Genomic DNA, 19,558 nt, shown 5'->3' with positions numbered 1-19,558 from the left:
ATATAACTCACTGGTGCAGATAAACATATTAAGGAGACCATTGTGAGCTAATAAAAATCATGGGTAATAAAACATGGTCCAAGAAGAGAGATATAGTTAGGTTTCAAAAGAAAGGATTTTAGTATAATTTCAGCTACTTGCTGTCTGGGCAAGTTGGGCTAAATCACCTCTCTAAACCTTGGTGTATTGTTTGTCTACCAAATCCTTTCTGCCTTCTCCATGGATTGGTAGTGCTGCCCTGTAGATAATGGATAGGAAAGCTCTCTGTAAATTATAAGCTACAATAAAGTTTCTATTATTATAGGTTAGAATGGTAATTAAGAGCCAGATTGCTGGGTCTATAATTCTAACTCTGCCACTTGCTACCCATGTGACTTGGGCAAAGTTACTTAACCCCTCTGTGTTTTAGCATCCTCATTTGCAAAATGGGTATAATTTCACCAACTTCTCAGGACTATAAATAGATTTAAATGTGTTAATACACGTACAGCACTTTTACAGTGCCTTGCATATAATAAACATTTATTGCTGTTGTCGTTTTAAATGTTTTCTCTACTGACCGGCAAAGGAAACTAAACATCTTTTAGGAATGATGAGAGAAATCTAAACATCTCTACTCTAATAATATGACATATACTCAGGGACAAACCTGTACAGTGAGAAAAGCACCTGTATCAGGTAATGACTGAAGACTTGTGTTCACATCTCAGACCTGCCGCCCGTTCACTTCACCTCTTTGAACTTCACTTTCCCAATCTGAAAATTGAAATTCACACCCTTCCCACATTCCAGATTTGTGGTAAGGATCAAGTGAATACTTCTAAAACACAATTTGGCAACTCATTATTGTGACATAAGCTAGCGAAATAAGATAGTCAGCCAGAATTTAACTTCTATCTAAAACCAAAGAATAAAACTGAAGATTTTTTCACTAGGATATTACATTGCAAAATAAAATTTATGATGTCACAATTTTCATAATAAAAATATTTTAATGATAGATATGGAACTAGAATATAGATCTGTGACGAACTAATATGCCACACAATATAAAGAGCAAAAGTAGGATGGATGCAGATATATAATGAATCTGTGAACCAGAAGATCAGATTGAGGAACTCTCCTACAAGGCAATGAAAAAGAAAAAAGAACTTAAAATAGAAAAGAAAAGCTATAGAGCATTTTCCACTATTTATGTTTGGGAAGAAGTTAAAAATAGAGTGAAACTAAGATATGTAATGTCCACATATGTTATTTCATTCACTCATCTGTTTATTTGTTCCATAAAATTCATTACAGGTTTACTAGGCCTAGGCATTCTACTAGACAGTGAGACTTTCACAGCAAAAAACCCCACAAAAAAACAGAAAAGAGAAATGCATGTTTTAAGAGCTTACATTCTGATAGGAAGAGAAAGACAATATATACTACAATTTTAGATTATAGTAAGTACTATGAAAAATAAACTGAATAATATGATAGTGCCTAGAATGACAATGTTGGGGTCCAATTTTAAATATAGTAGCAAGAAAGGTCTTTCAGCAAAGGTGACATTTGAGGTGAGATAAAACCAATGAGGAGAAGCCAAACGTTAGAGATCTGAGGGAAGAACAATCTAGAAATAGCAAACCGCAATTGCAAAGTATTTGTGATGAGACCCGGTTGTCCTGTTTAAGGGGCAGAAAGAAGAGAAGTGTGGCTGTAGCATAAAGAAAAAGCAGGACAGCTGCTGGTTTTCTCTCAAAAATTATTTCTGGAAAAGCCATAGAAGCATGAGAAAATTATGGACCAAAGTAATTAACTTGGGATAATCACTGCTATCTCCCTTCCCCAGAAAATCAACAGCAACATACTAGGTCAACAGGTGCAGGCAGTGGAATGAGAGGGCAGGTCAAGAGGCCAGCGGGGAGGTGATGAGAACAGGTGCAAGGATTTATGACTTATCTCCTTCCCCTACAAACTCCAAGGGATGAGGATCACAACCTACAGAAAACACCTCTACCTTATGGTGACAATTTCTGAGAGCCTACAGGTGGATTCCTGACCTGGTGGAGTGGCAGCAAACTGCAGAGGCCAACAGTGGTTCCAGAACCTCCAGCTCTGGGCCTTAACCCTTTTCCTATTCCTACACTCCCCAGGAAGGGTACAGATCAAAGCTTGGCCTTGAACATTACCTAACTCACTTTAGCAGAAAAAAATAACTAAGGCCACTATGAAATCTTACAGTAAAAATATCTGTATAGCTGAGAAATAAAACAACGAAAAAGGAATACAATATACTGAACAACATGTATCAGCTGGAGCAGAATTGAGATGGGTAGAAAAATAATTTACCAAAAGTTCAATTATGCGTTAGAGAGGTAAGAGAAGATAACTGGAAAATGAAAGAAGAAAAAAATAAATTATAAAGAAAGAACAAAATGAAAGTTTTAGATATGGAAATGTTCAAATGGTGATAAATAAAACGATACAAAGAATAAAAATGGGACGTGTACAAATAGGTAATGAGTTTGTGAACTAGAAAATCAGATTGAGGAACTCTCCTAGAAGGCAATGAAAATGGAGAACTAATTTACAATAGAAAAGAAAAGCTAAAAGGCACAAAGAATAGAATTAAAAGTTCCCCAAATGAGGGAAACAAATATAGGAAAAAATATCTGAAGAAATAGGAAATTTTTCTAGAATTAAGGAAAAAACAAAAGAACAAGAGAAAGAGAGAAATAGCCATAGCAACTCAAAGTTAAAATCTAGTTAATAACAAAATTGTGGAGGTTTAGGGTGTTTTCAGAAAATGAACGGAGAAAAGGCTAACATACATTAGGGGAGAAGATACAGATGTTAGCAATAGTAATAAATAATTTAAAGTATGTATATTTGGTTAAAAGTAGTCATAATAACAAAAATAGGCATGCTATATTTATATCAGCATCAAAGAAAAGCTGAAAAAAAGAAACTACTTTAAAAATAACTTAAAAAATGTGTTGTAACTAAAAATATAAAATATTGGGAGAACCAAGTAAACCCACAAATTAAAACACAATTAGTGATTGGATTTTAAAAAGGAGGATCAAACTATGTATTGATCACAAGACAAAAAATTAAAATTAAAAGGCACACAAGTATTAGAATAATAAGATAAGAAAATATACACAAGTGGGTGTGTAGTGGTACCTTCTTGTGGCTTTATTTAGATTTCCCTAACGATGATGTTGGGCATCTTGCTATGTACTCCTGGGCATTTATGTATCTTTAATGTAATATCTATTTTTAATTGAGTTGTTTGTCTTATGAGAGGAAACTTCAGAAAGTTTGTGGAAAAATAGAATCGAAATAATATGAATCTACATATTATTCATATACATGTACTTTTGTAATTGAATTGTAAGAGGTCCTTACACAGCGTGGATGTAAGTCCTTTAGATGCCATATGGTTTGTGGATATTTTCTATTTTTCTATTTGTTTTCAATATGCTCTTGTCCTTTTTGCTACTCTATTCTTCTACTACTGCCTTATTTTGAGTTAGATATTTCTAGTGTGCCTTTTTAATTCTTTTGTTAATTTTATGTATTTATTATACATCGTCATACCTTGCAGGTATTGATTCCATTCCAGACCACCACAATAAAGTTAATATTGCAATAAAGCAAGTCACACAAACTTTTTCATTTCCCGGTACATATAAAAGTTATGTTTACACTATACTGTAATCTATTAAGTGTGCAATAGTATTATGTCTAAAGAAATGTACATACCTTAATGAAAAAACACTTTATTGCTACGAGAGGTAACAATCATCTGAGCCTTCAGCAAACAGTAACCTTTTTGCTGGTAAAGGGTCTTGCCTCAATATTGATGGCTGCTAACTGATTAGGGTGGTGGATGCTGAAGGCTGGGATAGCTGTGGCAATTTCTTAAAATAAGGCAATGATAAGTTTTGCTGCTTCAATTGACTATTTCTTTCACAAAATATTTCTCTGGAGCATGCAATGCTGATTCATAGCATTGTATTCATAGTAGAATTTCTCTCAAAATTGGACTCGGTCCTCCCAAACCCTGCCACTGCTTCATCAACTAAGTTTATGTAATATTCTAAATTCTTTGTTATAATTTCAACAGTGTTTACCGTTTCTTCACCAGGAATAAATTTCATATGAAGAAACCACTTTCTTTGCTTATCTATAAAAAGCAATTTCTCATCCCTTCAAGTTTTATCATGAGATTGTAGCAATTCAGTCATCTTCAGGCTTTACTTCTAATTCTAGTCCTTTTGTTGTTTCTGCTACATCTGCAATTACTTCATCCACTGAAGTCTTGAACCTCTGAAAGTCATTTATGAGAATCAGAATCAACTTCTTCCACACTAGTGGTAATGTTGATACTTTAACTTCCTCCCATGAATCACAAATGCTCTTAATGGCATCTAGAATGGTGAATCCTTTCCACAATGTTTTCAATTTACTTTGTCAAGATCAATCAGAGGAATCACTATCTATGGCAGCTATAGCTTTTTACATAATAAGACTTGAAAGTCAAAATGATTCAATCCATGAGCTGCAGAATGGATGTGGTTTTAGCAGGCACAAAAGCATTAATTTCTTTGTACATCTCCATCAGAGCTCTTTGATGACTAGGTACATTGTCAATGAGCAGTAATATTTTGAAAGAAATTTTTTTCTGAGTGCTAGGTCTCAGCAGTGTGTTTAAAATATTCAGCAAATCGTGCTGCAAACAGATTTGCTGTCATCCAGGCTTTGTTCTTCCATTTACAGAACACAAGCAGAGTAGATTTAGCATGATTATTAAGTGCCTAGGATTTTCAGAATGGTAAATGAGCATTGGTTTCAACTTAAAGTCATACGCTGCAGTTGCCATTAACAACATATTCAGCCTGTGCTTTGAAGCTTTGAAGCCAGGTATTGACTCCTCTCTAGCTGTCAAATTCCTAGATGGCATCTTCTTTCAATAGAAGGCTGCTTCAAGGGCTACACTGAAAATCTGTTGTTTAGTGTAGTCACCTTTTTCAATGTTCTCAGCTAGATTTTCTGGATGACTTTCTGCAACTTCTACATTAGCACTTGATACTTCACCTTGCACTTTGGTGTTATGGAGATGGCTTCTTTTCTTAAACCTCATGAACCAACCTCAGTTAGCAACAAACTTTTCATCGGAAGCTTCCTCACTTCTTTCGGACTACACAAAATTGAAGAAAGTTAGAGCCTTGCTCTGGATTAGGCTTCAGCATAAGGAAATATTGTGGCTGGTTTGAACTTCTACCCAGAACACTAATACATTTTTCATGTAAACAATAGGCGTGTTTCATTTTCTTATTTGCACTTTTAATTTTCTTCAGAAACTTTTCCTTTGCATTCACAACTTGACTTGTTTGGCTCAAGAGCCCTATCTTTCAGCCTTTCCAGGCTTTCAACATGCCTTCCTCACTAAGCTTAATCATTTCTAGATTCTCATCTGAAGTGAGAGATGTTTGACTCTTCATTTCACTTGTACACTTAGAGACCATTGCAGGGTTATGAACTGGCCTAATTTCAATATTACTGTGTCTTAGGGACTAGGAAGGCCTGAGGAGAGGAAGAGAGAATGGTGATAGGCTGCTTAGTGGAGCAAAAAGAACACACACATTTATTAATTAAGTTTACCATCTTATATAGGTATGGTTCATGGTGTCCCAAGACAAGAACAATAGTAACATCAAAGGTCACTGATCACAGATCACTGTAACAGATATAATAATAATGAAAACATCTGAAATATTGAAAGATTTACCAAAATGTGACACAGAGACACGAAATGAGCACAAGCTGTGGAAAAATGGTGCTGATAGACTTGCTCAACACAGGGTTGCCACAAGCCTTCGATTTACAAAAAGCACATCATCTGTAAAGCACAATAAAGCAGAGCACAATAAAACGAGATATGCCTGAACATTATTTTCTTGGTGGTTACTTTAGTAATTACAATATGCATCATAATTCATCACAATCTACTTCATATTAATATTTAATTCTGGTAAAATATAGAAAATTTGCCCCAATATAGCTCTATTTCCCTTGTCCTCTTTTGTGCTATTTTGTTGAATAGATCTATACACCCAATAAAATAGCATTACAATTATTGCTATATGGAATATTAAGTCTTTAAAAGAAGTTAGGTGAAACTAAGAAATATATTTACAGAGTAGTTCATATTAATCTGTATTTTCACCATTTCTGCTGCTTTCCATTTCTCTCTGTAGGTTCAAGCTACCATCAGGTAGTCATTTCCATTCAGCTAAAGGACTTTCTTTACTATTACTTGTAAAGCAGTTCTGTTAGCATCAAAGTCTCTCAGATTTCATTGATGTGGGAATATCTTTATTTTGCCTTAAATTTTGTACGATAGTTTTGGGGGATATAGAATCTTGGTTAACTTTCTTCCTTCACCATTGTGATCATGTCATTTCATAGCCTTCTGACATTTATTATTTTAGACAGGAAGCCTGACTTTAATTGTAATCTGTATATAGAATGTGTCATTTTTTTCTTGCCACTTCCAAAATTTTTTCTTTGTCTTCTGACAAAGTGTAGATCCCTTTGTATTTATTCCATTTGGGACTTGTTGAGATTCTTTAATGTTAAGATTACTTTTTTCATCAAATTTGGGACATTTTAGGCCATTGTACATTAAAATAATTGTCCTATTTTTGTTTCTCTCTCCTCTATTTCTGGAATTTCCATTACACATCTGTTGGCTTGCTTGCTGTTATCCCAATGATTCTGTAACTATTGATTTTTCTTTAATTTTTTTTTCTTGCTGTACTTTCATTGTTAGCCTTTGTTTATCTTTTTTGTAGTTTGCTAATTCTTTTTCATGCAATCACAAATCTGCTTTGAGCCTCTCTGTTGATTTTATTTCTGTTATTGTGCTCTTCAACTCCAGATTTACATTTGGTTCTTTTTTTTATAACTTTTATTTCTTCATTTAAAGTCTCTATTTGTTTATTCATTGTTATTATACTTTCTTTTAATTCTCCAAACATGATTTATTTATTTTAGTATTTTGAGCATATTTTTAATAGCTATGGCAAGTCTTTGCCTTACAAATCTAACATCTATAGATGCTCAAAGACAGCTTGTGTTTACTTTTTTTTTCCTGTGTGTGGGCCATATATTCCTGTCACTTTGCATAGTTCATAATTTTTCTTGAAAATTGGACATATTAGGTAATATATTATAGGTACTCAAGATTATGATTTTTCCCCTAAAAATTATTTTTGCTTCATTTTTGTCTCTGATTCTTTGGCTGGCCTAAATATTTGAAATCTTGTTCTCCCATAATTTTCAGCTACTGTTGTATCTCCTAAGAAAATAATTATAGTTTTAATTTTTTAAGCCTGTATTCTTAGGTTTTCCCTCCTATGTCTTTGTAGCTTGGTGATCAGCCAATGACACATAGTTTGTGTTCTAATATCTCAAACTAGTAAGTCTTCCATATGGACCTTTGTGCATAAGAGAGGGCATGCAAAGTTCAGGCTATTTTTACATCTACCTCAGCATTTGCCTTCCCCTGAGACATTTTGTGTCCTCTAAAGGCATGTGAACAGCCTTACAGTCACCAGAAGTTTGTGAATTGCTTGGGTCCTCTTTGGTGTCTCCTGCCCACTTGCAAAGACTTGGCCAGAAATATGTTTGTCTTAACCATGACTACAATCTTTGGTTATCTTTTTTACTCTTGGTGGAGATCATCACTTCCACCAAAAACGCTTCTGGGTATGGTTGTTGCCCTTTACTCCAAATTAGGTAAACCCTTTCAACAGTTGCAGTGCAGTTGCTGATGCTCACAGTCTGAAGTTCATAGAACCTCCATAACAACCTAGCCAGGGATTGAGATGGGAGTATTCCTAAACAAGAACATTCATGGACTCCCTTTTTTCTTATCTCGAGTTCAGCAGTTTTTCTGGCTTAAATGCATTCCAAATTGGCATAGACTGCTGATGAATTTTCAGAGTGCTAAAATAGTTATTTTGGTCAATTTTGTCTAGCTTCATAATTGCTTTTTAGGGAGAGGATTTGCTGACCTCCTTCTTCAGTCATAGCCAGAAGCTCCACCCCACAAGGCAATTTTATTTAGATTCCCAAATCATATAAGAAAAATTAAAAAGAAAAGAGTATAACTTCACTTTACTTATAAACATAATTTTAAATTTCTAAAAAAAGTCATTATCCAAATCAGACAGTGTATTAAAAATATATTATGATCAGGAATGATTTACTCTAAGAAAACAATAGTTGAACATTAAGACACTTATCCAGAAATGTAGTATATTAATAAATTAAAAGAGAAAAATCAGATTATTTCAACAGCTTCAGAGAAGGCACTTGAAAATGATTCAACAGACTAGGAATAGAAGAGCCTTCCAAAACTTGATGAAGTTTATAGGAAAAAACAACAACAACAACCCCCTGGTAAACATTATACTTAATGGAAAAACTTTAGATGTATTCCCTTTAATATGGGGAGAGAGAGGGCAGTTTGATGTTCATTATCATCATTACTGTTTAACTATTGAACTCTAGATCCTTGGCAATTATTCAAGGAAAGAAAGAAATATGAAGGAGTGCTAAGATTAAAAGGGAAATTATAAAACTCTTATTAAATGCAAATGATGTGATCATCTAAAAGGAAAATCAACAAGCTACCAGAGTTAACAGAAGATATCATAAAGTTGTCTGATATAAGACCAACCTGCAGCAATTAATAGAAATACCACAAAAACAAAATACCATTAAACTAGCAATAAAGTTATAAATTTTCTAGGTATTAACGAAAATTATAATAAATCTTCAGAGAATATTTTTTATTTTTATTTTTTTATTTTTTTTTGTGACTGGTAAGGGGATCGTAACCCTTGGCTTGGTGTTGCCCGCACCGCGCTCAGCCAGTGAGTGCACCGGCAATCCCTATATAGGATCCGAACCCAAGGTGGGAATGCCACTGCACTCCCAACGCCGCACTCTCCTGAGTGACCCACGGGGTCGGCCCAAGTATGTAGAAGTTTTATAAGATAATGATAAGCTATTCTATGCTTTTGAGTTGGGCGAGTTAATACTCATACTATAAAAAAGTCAATTTTACCCAATTAATTTACAAATTATTTGTTTCTCTGAACACATTGGGCTTCCATATTCAAACTCAGTAAATTTCTTATTTTCAATATGTATATGAAAACTATACAAGGGTACTTCAAAAAATGCATGGAAAAATTGGGAACTCAAAACCACACACATACATACATATGAACTTAATGTCCTATAAAGCTGGCAATCTAAATCATGAGAAACATTGAATGAATTAATTCATCAATTAAAAAGCAAAAGCCTCCACATGGGCCAAAGACATTAGAAATCAGAAATTATGAATGACTGGACTGGGGTTGTAGAGATGAAAATGATAAAAAACAGTCAACTTTAGGATATACTTTGGAGGCAGTATCAACAAGACCTGATAATGGAATGAATACTAGAGTTGGGAGGTGAAAGGATGACATGCTGACAAAGAAATTGATGATGAAAGAGAGGGAGGATGTCTGTAGGAGGAAAATTCTTGAGCAGATTGAGCATATTCTCAGAGTGAGTAGTGGAGTTGGTTTTGATGGGAGGAATCTAAGCAGAGAAAGTAAGATTATTGTTTTATAGTGGAAAGGAAAACAACAACAACAAATATAGTGTAATGGCATGAATTCACTCAAAAACAGAGAAGTAAAAATCTAGACAGAAATTATTTGAAAGGCACATAGCCAAATATTAACTGCCCTAATTTATACCTAGTTTCCTAAGTAGCAAACCATATAGCCATAAGAATTTTATCTAGAGGCAAAAATATAATTCAGTCATAAATCATTACCAAAGAGGTATGATGTTTTAAAGTTCTTTAATTTTATTTCTTAATACTCCTATTTGATTAAAATTCAATAAAGTTGTTTCTACATGTGGAAATATCTGACTAGTAATATTTTTTAAATAGGAGATTTGTCAAGATTGATGTGTGTGTGTATGTGTGAGTGTGCATTTTGTTTGTTTGTCATTTGCTTGTATTTTACATTTGTAATCACCATTGATGTATCCTTTTTTTTTTTATAAAGGAGACAGAGGAGAATAGATCTTATAGAATGAGCATGTCTCTGAATGTGACAAATAAAGGCAGATTTAAAAGTTGCCACTAAACATTTCTGGCTCCCACAGATTTTGTAGGGTATGGAAGTGAATTCACTTTGCTACAGATAAAGGATTTGCAATTATTGATTGATTGAGTGATGACTGTGTTATTGTTTTAAAAGTGAGATTGGTTGAGCCCAAGCAAAGAATTTAGTCAACTATGTTTACTGTGGAGGATGAGGTTCTCAGACATTCCTAAGTGACACTCCCAAGGAAGATGGCAGCTTGGCTAGACAAGGATGTTATAAGTAGTTAGGGTGTGCCTACCCTGAGTGATCATTTTAATTATGTGTTGGGGCCAGAAGAGGAGGAAGAGAAAGAAGAACTTAGAGAAGAAGCTACATAGAAGACCTGGAGTGATGTGAGTAGTTGCCAGAATAGCTGATCACAGCCCCAGCTTTGTCAGGCCAGAAATTTCCAGCAATATGGGCACAGAATTTTTATTTTTTTAATTTCATTTTTATATTTCTGTATAAATGAAAAATTTGTACGAATAAAAAAATATTTATAAAGTGAGATGGTTGTGAAGTGGGCTAAATCTGTGTGGTTTCTTTCTTCCCCTTTATTTTACTTTTTAATGTTTTATTATTTTACTGCAGAACACTTTTCTCAAACAAAATATTAGCCTGAGTTCCAGTCTGCAAAATATATATAATACAAGAAGAACCCTCTATGTATTAGAAAAGATATGCAGTAGGGAGCAAAAGAGGAAAAGAGAGAGGAAACAGAATGGATCAAATACCCACTAACACATATTAAACACTGTGGCTTTTTTTTTAAACTTAGTTTCCCATTTGGTCCACAACCCATTTCACAGACAAAGAAAATGAGACCCAGAGATACAAAAATTTCCCACGTTACGTAGACAATAAATAAGAATTCTGAGATTTGAACTTAGTTCTATAGTCTCAGGAAGGCTCTTATTAGAGCTAAGACAGGACAGGAGAAATGAGAAATGGCCATGGAAGGCAGACATCAGACTGGCTTACTCCACCTCATAGTGTCTGTGCCCAAAATGTTTCCAGATAGTTGGGTCATGGGTTGGGCTATGAACATGATGTACCAGATATTTAGCCTACCCCTGGACTAAGCCATGTTTCCTCCCTTCTAAGTAGCTGGCTTCACAACAGGTATGACCCAGTAATTAGGAAATAGATAGCTCTAAATAGAGTCAAACATCATCTCGAAAGCAGACATGACAGGTTGGCCCCAGATAGTCTTACCTTTGCTGGGGCAGTGTCCCTGATGGCTCTTGATAAATGCCTGGTCCTTTCCTGGGATTTTGCTTCTTTTTCCCTGAAAGAGAATGAGAAATAGCATAACTTAGACAATGCTTGCCCAACTTTGAGGAATAACAGCTTAGATGGTAAACTTAATTTTGACTGGCCCAAGTAAACATATGTCCAGAAATGTGCACAGTACCACATATTCTCAATGCTGAAAAATTCTCAAATATGGAATTGTTATAAGTAAAATCTTCTGCCTATAACTGTATAACAGACTACTTCCCTTGGATACTTCTAGTAGCTTGGTGTTCACCAACTGTAAAAGCCATCTGTGCCACTGTCTGAATACAATCTTTGAAAGACCATATTTACACTGAACCAAAAGCTGCCTGCCTGTATTGGTCCTGATTTCAATCTCTCAGTACCCACAGAGCAAATCAATATCCTCTTCCACAAGACAGTCCTTCAGCAATTTGAAGAAAGCTTTCAGGCCTTGCACAGTCTCCTTCTTTCCAGGTTAAGAAACCAAGTTTATTACAACATAATTTATATAGGTAATAAAAATAATAATTCAATGACTGACTCTAAAATGATAAACTGTCTTGCAAGTCTTAAGGCGTTTTACTTTTATTTGAACTTATTTTTCAGTAAATTTATTATGTTCATAAATCTGCTCTTCTATTAAAACATCCTACATAAAAATAAGGAAACTTTATAGTAAATAATATACCTGCTGGTTTACATTGAAATTTCAAGAGAATAAGAAAGGATTATTCAACCTGCCCTGGGCCTTCCCCTACCCTGAATCTTGCCCAGCCTTCTTTCGTCTTCCCACGGTCTGTTCACTAGAAGTAGCACATACTTGCACTTCTTCATCCCTATATTATTGAATATGTCAAATTAAATCCCCTGACACGTACCAACCTGTCATTTAAAAAGCCAATTATAGCATAATTATCTTAAATGGGTAAGCTTAGTATTGGCTTGGTACCAGTGTTGAAGTTTTGATAGTGGTTAGAAATTGAGGATGACCTCCTGTTCAAAAACAAATTAGGACATTCTGGCTTGAGGATTTGCAATTGATAACTCAAGACTTTTTCGACCTTTGGGATGTTTTTGGAGAGAAGGAAACAAAGGTAAGAAGCAACAGATGGATGTTGATAAACTTCCAGAATACTAATTCTTTCTGAGCTGCAGTGAGCTGGAAGCTATAATCTACTCTTTATCTATTTCTTCCTAACATAATCCCGGATGTCCTAAGACACTGGCAGCTCACAGAATTAGGGTATATCCAGTTCAAATCTTCTGCTGGTTGGTTGCCACAAGGAGAGTCTAGCAGCATTCTCAAGGGGATCTTCTCAGGCCTTAGGCTACAACAGAATTAGGTCTCAACAGGTTCAAGGAATCTGACTTTCTTTCTTAAAATCCTTTTTCCCCAGTGCCAGGAAGCTCAAAAAGGAACTCCATTGTCAAAAGACTAGAGTGCTACATGAAGTATTAACACCGGGCCCTCTGGAATGCTTTTAAAATTCCATTTGCACTATTATTAAAAGCCTTCCACGTGGGTGGCAATTATCCAACTTTATCTGATGGAAGTTGTCAGAGTGATCTGCTAAGCACTTTTATTTAACCATTCAGGTTTAGAAAAATACATTTACTAGTTCAGAGAATAGCTGGTAACTCAAACACTTGAAAGAAAAGGACCTTTACTTACAATATTATTTTGCAAGTGGCACATTTGTTGATGAGCATTATTCCATTAGGGTTTTGAAAAAGTTCCATATCTTGGGGACAGAACAGTTTTCCATTTTTCATCAATGCCCGAAATCCACTGCATGCTTTCTGAAGAAAAGAAGAAAAAAAAAAAGTGATGTTTACTGAAACTTCATCAAAACAAGCCTTCCTCCTAGGAAGAACTTTCTTGTGCAGTACTATTTAATGGCCACTATCCCCCTTGTACAGAAGCCATTCACTCAGTTGATACAAACAGCACAAACAAAAATAATGTCTCCAGCTTTTCTGTTGGTGCCTGCAAATTCACCTCATAAGCATTCATCTGAAACAGTGAAATAGAAAGAATAAGGGACTGGAGTCATAAGATCTGAGCTTATATTTTAGGGTTCCTATTTATGGCCCCAATATCTTTAGCAAATAAACTTCCCAAAGGCTCTGTTAAGCTACCTAAAATTGAGGGTATAAATATATACATTTCATAGGTTTTGTGAAGATTAAATATTACAAGTATGTAAAGCCTTCAAAGAGTGCTTGATACATAGCAGTTTTTCAATAAGTAGATTTTCTGTCTTTCCTCTTTCTCCTCCTTTATTATTATTATTATTATTATTATTATTATTGTTGTTGTTGTTGTTGTTGTTGTTGTTGTTGTGATGGTGGTGGTTTTCATTATTATTATTGTAAAATGCTAAGATGACACATATAAAATACGTAGTTGGCCAATAGCAATTGCTGTGAAAGGAATATGGAAAGGTTGCTGAAGTACTGGAACAAAGTATGTGAGCACTGAAAACTGTAAGTGTCTCTGCACACATTTCCTGAAGGGTGTTCTGCAAGTGCCAGCTCCTAGAAATTCTAGCAGTTGTTAAGTAAAGAAAAGGATTTCTTCGTCATTTATGTTTGGAAACAAATTTCTAGACTGATTCTTTTTCTGAAAAAAACCTCAGATCCTTTGATATACTATTTGCCTTATCTTAAAGCTAATAAAGCTTAAGATTCAGGGCTCTTCACAATCACATCTTCCTTCCAAGGTCCTGGGAAAGGCTCAGCCATTTTGTACTTTTAAACATGTGTTCTTTTTTTAAAAAGCACCCTCACTCCCACCTCACCGTCACCACCAATGCCACCAATACTATCACTACCATCAGAATCAAACCTCATGAGTCTATGTTCTCAAAACTTGCATCAGTCTCTCTTGTTTTTATTCTTTGTGTGTGCATGACACATTCTCTGGAACTACTATTTTACTGTTCTATGCAGCATTTTTGAGGACATACTGTGCTATAGTTGGTCTAGGCTTTCTTTTTCCAAACACCAATATCTGCACTGTACCAAGTTTAGGAGGGGAGTGGAAACCATTTTAAATAATATAACTGGTGGAGGGAAGGATAGTGAAATGATCTTTAAAGGAGAGGGTTCATTCTTTTCATTTAGTTATTAAATGTATTTTATCTAAAGCCTGCAACATGTCATTAACTCTTTTCTAGAAGTTTAAAATTAGTGGTGCACTGATTGAAAAGTTATATTTCCTATTAATTTAGAAAATTCACTAGGCCTCTAGATCAAGCCTTTTGAATCTAAGTTTTTTGTTTGATAGTTTTGTTTTAACTTTACAAAAAAAAAAAAAAAAAAAAGCCTGCTTCAAAATGCTTGTATTCATAGGTAAGTAAATAAATAGAACTTTTGTTCCAACTCTAACAAACACATCTCTTCTAGAGGACTTATTACACAATTCTATTTAGATTCTGACATCTTTATAATAATCATTTGATCAGTCAACAATCACTTTTTATGAGATTACTAAAATTTGTTAGGAGCCACAGATATAGCAGTAAATAAGACAGAAATATCCTTGCCTGAATAGTGTTTATAGTCTAAAGATGTACCTAATCTAGCCTCTTAAACATGGTAGGTAGTTGGTAGCACCTGCAGAATGGTTAATGGTGTAGAAGAATCACTAAATAATATCAGAGACCAGCCCTGGGAAATTTTTCTAAGGATGACCTGCTAAAATATCTCTAAGATTATCATCAACACCCAGTGATCTTGTTGGAGTAACATAGTAGTAATTTCTGGCAACAGATTAACAACTGGGCATCTTGAGATCTGTGTCTAGTTCGATTCTATACTATCTTGTGCCAACTTTGAAAGTCATTGCTTAGTTTTCAGGATATAACTGATTCTATAGAGCTCTAAAAACCTTATAATAGAATCAGAGAAGAGCCTGGTGTCTTTGCAATAGAAATAAATCTCTTATGAGGTAGATCACAGAGAAAGTATACATAACAGAAACTCATGATAATACTGGAATGAAGCTCTAAGTAATTCTGAATGGTTCACAGTAAAAAATAGCATCAATCAGGATCATTTGTATTGGACTTCTCTGATGTCATAAGTACATGACAGCTTAATTCCTAGAAAGACCTGCTTTCCACTTTTTACAAATGGGCATCAGAGGCCCAGAGAGTAGGTTGAGAAACCTGCTCACAGATGTTAATTCTTTAAGATGGGAGTCAGTGCTATTTTTCTGAGTTATGAAATTATCCAATATACTCTCTTTGGAAACAGAAAAAGACCATAACAGTTGAAAGCAACCATGTAGGTTTTTCTTTAGGGAAAATGGAACATCCTTCCAATTACCATAATACAGAGGATTGAAACACAAGATGTAGAACCAAAAGTCATCCTGAGGTGGGGAGATGACATTTCAGCAACTGCTTACTTTCAGTATAACTTCCAGCTTTTCCATGCTGTTCTGGCTCATGCTATAGCATTCAACATGATTTTATGGTGCTAGAAAGAACCCAAGCTGAACTTGGGAAAATAACAATAATTCCAGCACTGTCAGAAATACTAAAGCCATAGTTTTCCTTTCTGACACACTATCCAAAGACTATAATTAGAAAGATTCCCAGACAAATAATTACTTCTTTGTATTCTTCTTTGCCTTTTAGACCAATATAAAAGGTGTCTAAACCTATGTTTTTAAAACATTTTCTAGTGAAATAGCGTATAATGGTATAAAAAAATATCAGTGCAAACTTGCGATACCTACTAGAAATCACCACTCATTATCATGGACTCTGGAAAAGAAAATGATGGCTTCCTGCACAGTGAGATTTATACAATGTCCTTCTTTTTCCAATGACAAAAGTCCAAGTGAGCATGCTTTCGGATTCCCCAAAATTCAGCCTTTTTTCTTTCTCTACCATGCTTTCTGGACCTCTCCTTAATCAGCAAAACTTAGGTGAAATAATAGAGACTATGATGAAATTTTCTAGAACATTCCTGTAAGAAGTTCTTTTCAAAAAAAAATTGTTGCAATAAAAAACAGCAAGAGAATATTAGAATATTTTAACAGTGGTTTTAAGTGTTTCAGTGTAGAGAATAGTCATTTCACTTTTTAATTCTTAAAATATTCGTGGCTTTTGAGAGACAGCAAATTTTGCTACATATTTAGAAAAACACTTAAAGCACTTAGTGTTTTAAGTGCTGAATTAATAGCATGCGTAGTAGTGTGTGTGTGTAAATATATCAAATGTGTGTTTGTGCCTGCGTGTGAATGAATAATTAGCCCTTTTAACTTGTCTGTCAAATAGATGAAAACATTTAACTTCTGTAGAAAATATTTTTCATTTTTCAAAGGAAATACTTTAAAGAGTTGGTAAAGCGCCTCCTGCATCAGGTCCTCTCCCAGCACAGGTGTTTCTGCCTGTCTGCTGTAAGTTGCAAATACCTTCACAGTTCACTCCCTCATGGCCTTCAGATCCTTATTCTATTACTATCACTGTAGGGAGAATTTCCCAGACTATCCCAATGAGAACAGATGCTACCTCCATTCTCAGGAATTTCTACCCTGCATCCTGCTTTATTTTTCTGCTAGGACTAACTATTATTTAATGCAATATATTTTACTCATTTACTCATTAATTTGACTGTTTTCTTCCACTAAAATGTAAGTTTTAGAAGGGCAGGGTCTTTATCTATTTTATGTACTTTAGAATATCCCCAACATCTCAAACAGGGTCTGGTGCATAATTGATGCTCAATAAATATTTATTGAATGAAATCTATATACTGACTATATACAAGATATGGACACCCCCCTTTTGCATAATGGTTACCAGAAAACTTATTTTAGCTTCCTATGTGGTGTAACATGGCTTGTTTAACTGTTAAACAGAGTGATAGTAGTTCACTGGTTGATGTATTTCTTGTCTGTTTATGGAATTTTAAAGCACTTCTCTAGCATGGTAAATTGCCTTTTGCAGATATTCATCATCATTAACACATTGTGTGTGTGTGTGTGTGTGTGTGTGTGTGACACAGAGAGAGAGAGAGACAGCCAGAGAGAGAGAGAGTGTCATGGCTTGATTCATAAAGACCTGTTTCTGTGTTTTTAACAAAAGCTATCAGTACCTATCAGTATAATAATATGTCTGTATTATTAACATCAAGGCGTAGGCCACAAACCATTTTTCTTTAGGGATCTTGGAATGAATTCAATGAACAGAAAAAGCAGGACTAACCTGATCTTCTTCCTCACTGGTAGCATCTAGGACAAAAATGCAGAAACCAAATTTAAGGGAATGAAAATATTTAATAAATAAACAATTCACTAAATGCAGTGTCTTGATTGCTTTAACAACAATACATTGTAAAACCACAAGTTGTTTTCAAACACATTAAGATTTACCATGGCAAATAAAGTGTGGGCACTACACCACCAGTCAGAATATATACTCACAAATGTTCAATCACTCAGAAAAATTCAACTACTTTGGAAAATAGCTCTCATGTGCTATGTGACCTCCTCAAAATATCTAATTTCCAAAAGGTCCATTCAGTGTAAAGGATGGCAGGTTCCATTTTAAAATTATAACATAACATACATATAAAATATATTATGCCAATTATAATATAATTTAAAAGTATAATGTAGCATGAAGTTTATATCATATATACACACAAATTTCAATTTTCTGAATTCTGGAAACTCTGCCTCCTTATAAAAGATACAAAAATTAGAGATCTGGCAAAAATTAAGATTAGTTAAAATCACAGACTGTTATGCTGTCTCATTAACAAACTCTTTTGTACCTACACATTTATTTTAGGAAAGTGGGCAGCATTTGCGTGTAATGATCTTACTGACTTGCATCTCTGAGGTTCTCTTTCTAAACGTGTCATTGCTTCAGAGCAAAATAAGTCTAGGCAATTCATGTTCTCTTCAAAATCAAATAACAAATGCTACCTTCTAACTTCCACAGAAGTCCCTCATTCTTTAGGAGAAATACTTTCAGTACATTCAGGATTTGAAAACACAAAAATAAAATAAGCTAGAAGGCACTATTGCTTTGAAAAAAGAACAGAAGATTGAATTTGGTCTTTTATCATTTTATTTATACATATAGTATTTAAATACATATATTACATGCACACTTTTAAATGTCTATTTTATATACATATACATACATATTCAGTATGAATTGGTATGCTTAGTGAGGGGAAGATGAAGATGAATCTATTAGTTTTTCAGAACTAATATAGAATTAATGAAAGGATTTTTCATGGGTAAAATTTTAGATTATCTGAAATTACTTGCCATTTCTAAAGATAACAACATAGGTATCAAGCCACATATATAAATCTTCGAAATTCTGTGTCTGGCAAGGTATTTCAGGATTGTGCATACATACATAAATATTTTTTTTGGCAGGGTAGGGGGGAGTTCCCTCTCCAGGGCTTTCACATGTGTAACAAAAGGCTTAAATTACATGTAAATTGCTCACCTTGTATGAAGCAAAGAGCCAGGGTCAGAAGCACTGGCACTGTGGCTGTCTTCATGTTGAAGATGATGTAAGTTGGTTACAAATCTGCTCCGTGCATTGCTCAGCTGGTGCTCTAAGACTGAACTTGTGGAGATGCAGCTTACTTTTATGTATACTGGCAAGTACCGGTGACACCCTCGTAAAACCAGTTGTTCAAGGCTGTGCTAGACTTAATATACCACATTGATTTAGCTTCCATCCTTTAGGATCCTGTCAAGGTGGCCAATTTGAAGAGATAATGTCTATTTCTAAAGTAGCAATGTGTTTTTATACTTTCCCCAGAAGACAATAGATTGAGTCCGAGAACCCTACTCAAACTTTAATACTCCATAATCCTATACAAGAACTGAATTCCTCAGCAACACCAGACATACTACCTCATAGACAAACATGTTTCTAACTGAACTCCTTACCTAAGTGGGAGGGGAGGGGAAAAGAAGGCAGATTGGTTGTTCTACCAGTCAGGTAAAAAGTAGATTTCCACACCTGGAGAAAGCTGCCTATAGTAAGAGAAACTGGGGTTCCTGTTGTTTCTATCCATAGATGTTATGAAGTGTC

At 34.7% G+C, this 19,558-nt stretch overlaps 1 protein-coding gene across 1 annotated transcript in view; it reads right to left on the bottom strand.

The window, feature by feature from the left end:
* The window catches only part of SPINK5 (serine peptidase inhibitor Kazal type 5), a 71,883-nt gene extending 52,867 nt beyond the window's left edge, over positions 1-19,016 (bottom strand). The window contains exons 1-4 of the mRNA XM_063087665.1: positions 18,962-19,016; positions 17,699-17,724; positions 13,150-13,277; positions 11,433-11,505 (exon numbers count right to left, since the gene is read on the bottom strand). Of these exons, the coding sequence (XP_062943735.1) occupies positions 11,433-11,505; positions 13,150-13,277; positions 17,699-17,724; positions 18,962-19,016 (282 nt within the window). The remainder of the gene's footprint in view (positions 1-11,432; positions 11,506-13,149; positions 13,278-17,698; positions 17,725-18,961) is intronic.
* Between the last annotated feature and the right edge of the window lie 542 nt (positions 19,017-19,558).

This window comes from Cynocephalus volans, chromosome 2 (genome assembly GCF_027409185.1).
Source record: "Cynocephalus volans isolate mCynVol1 chromosome 2, mCynVol1.pri, whole genome shotgun sequence".
NCBI lineage: Eukaryota > Metazoa > Chordata > Mammalia > Dermoptera > Cynocephalidae > Cynocephalus > Cynocephalus volans.
This window is presented reverse-complemented; position numbering and strand designations above follow the sequence as displayed.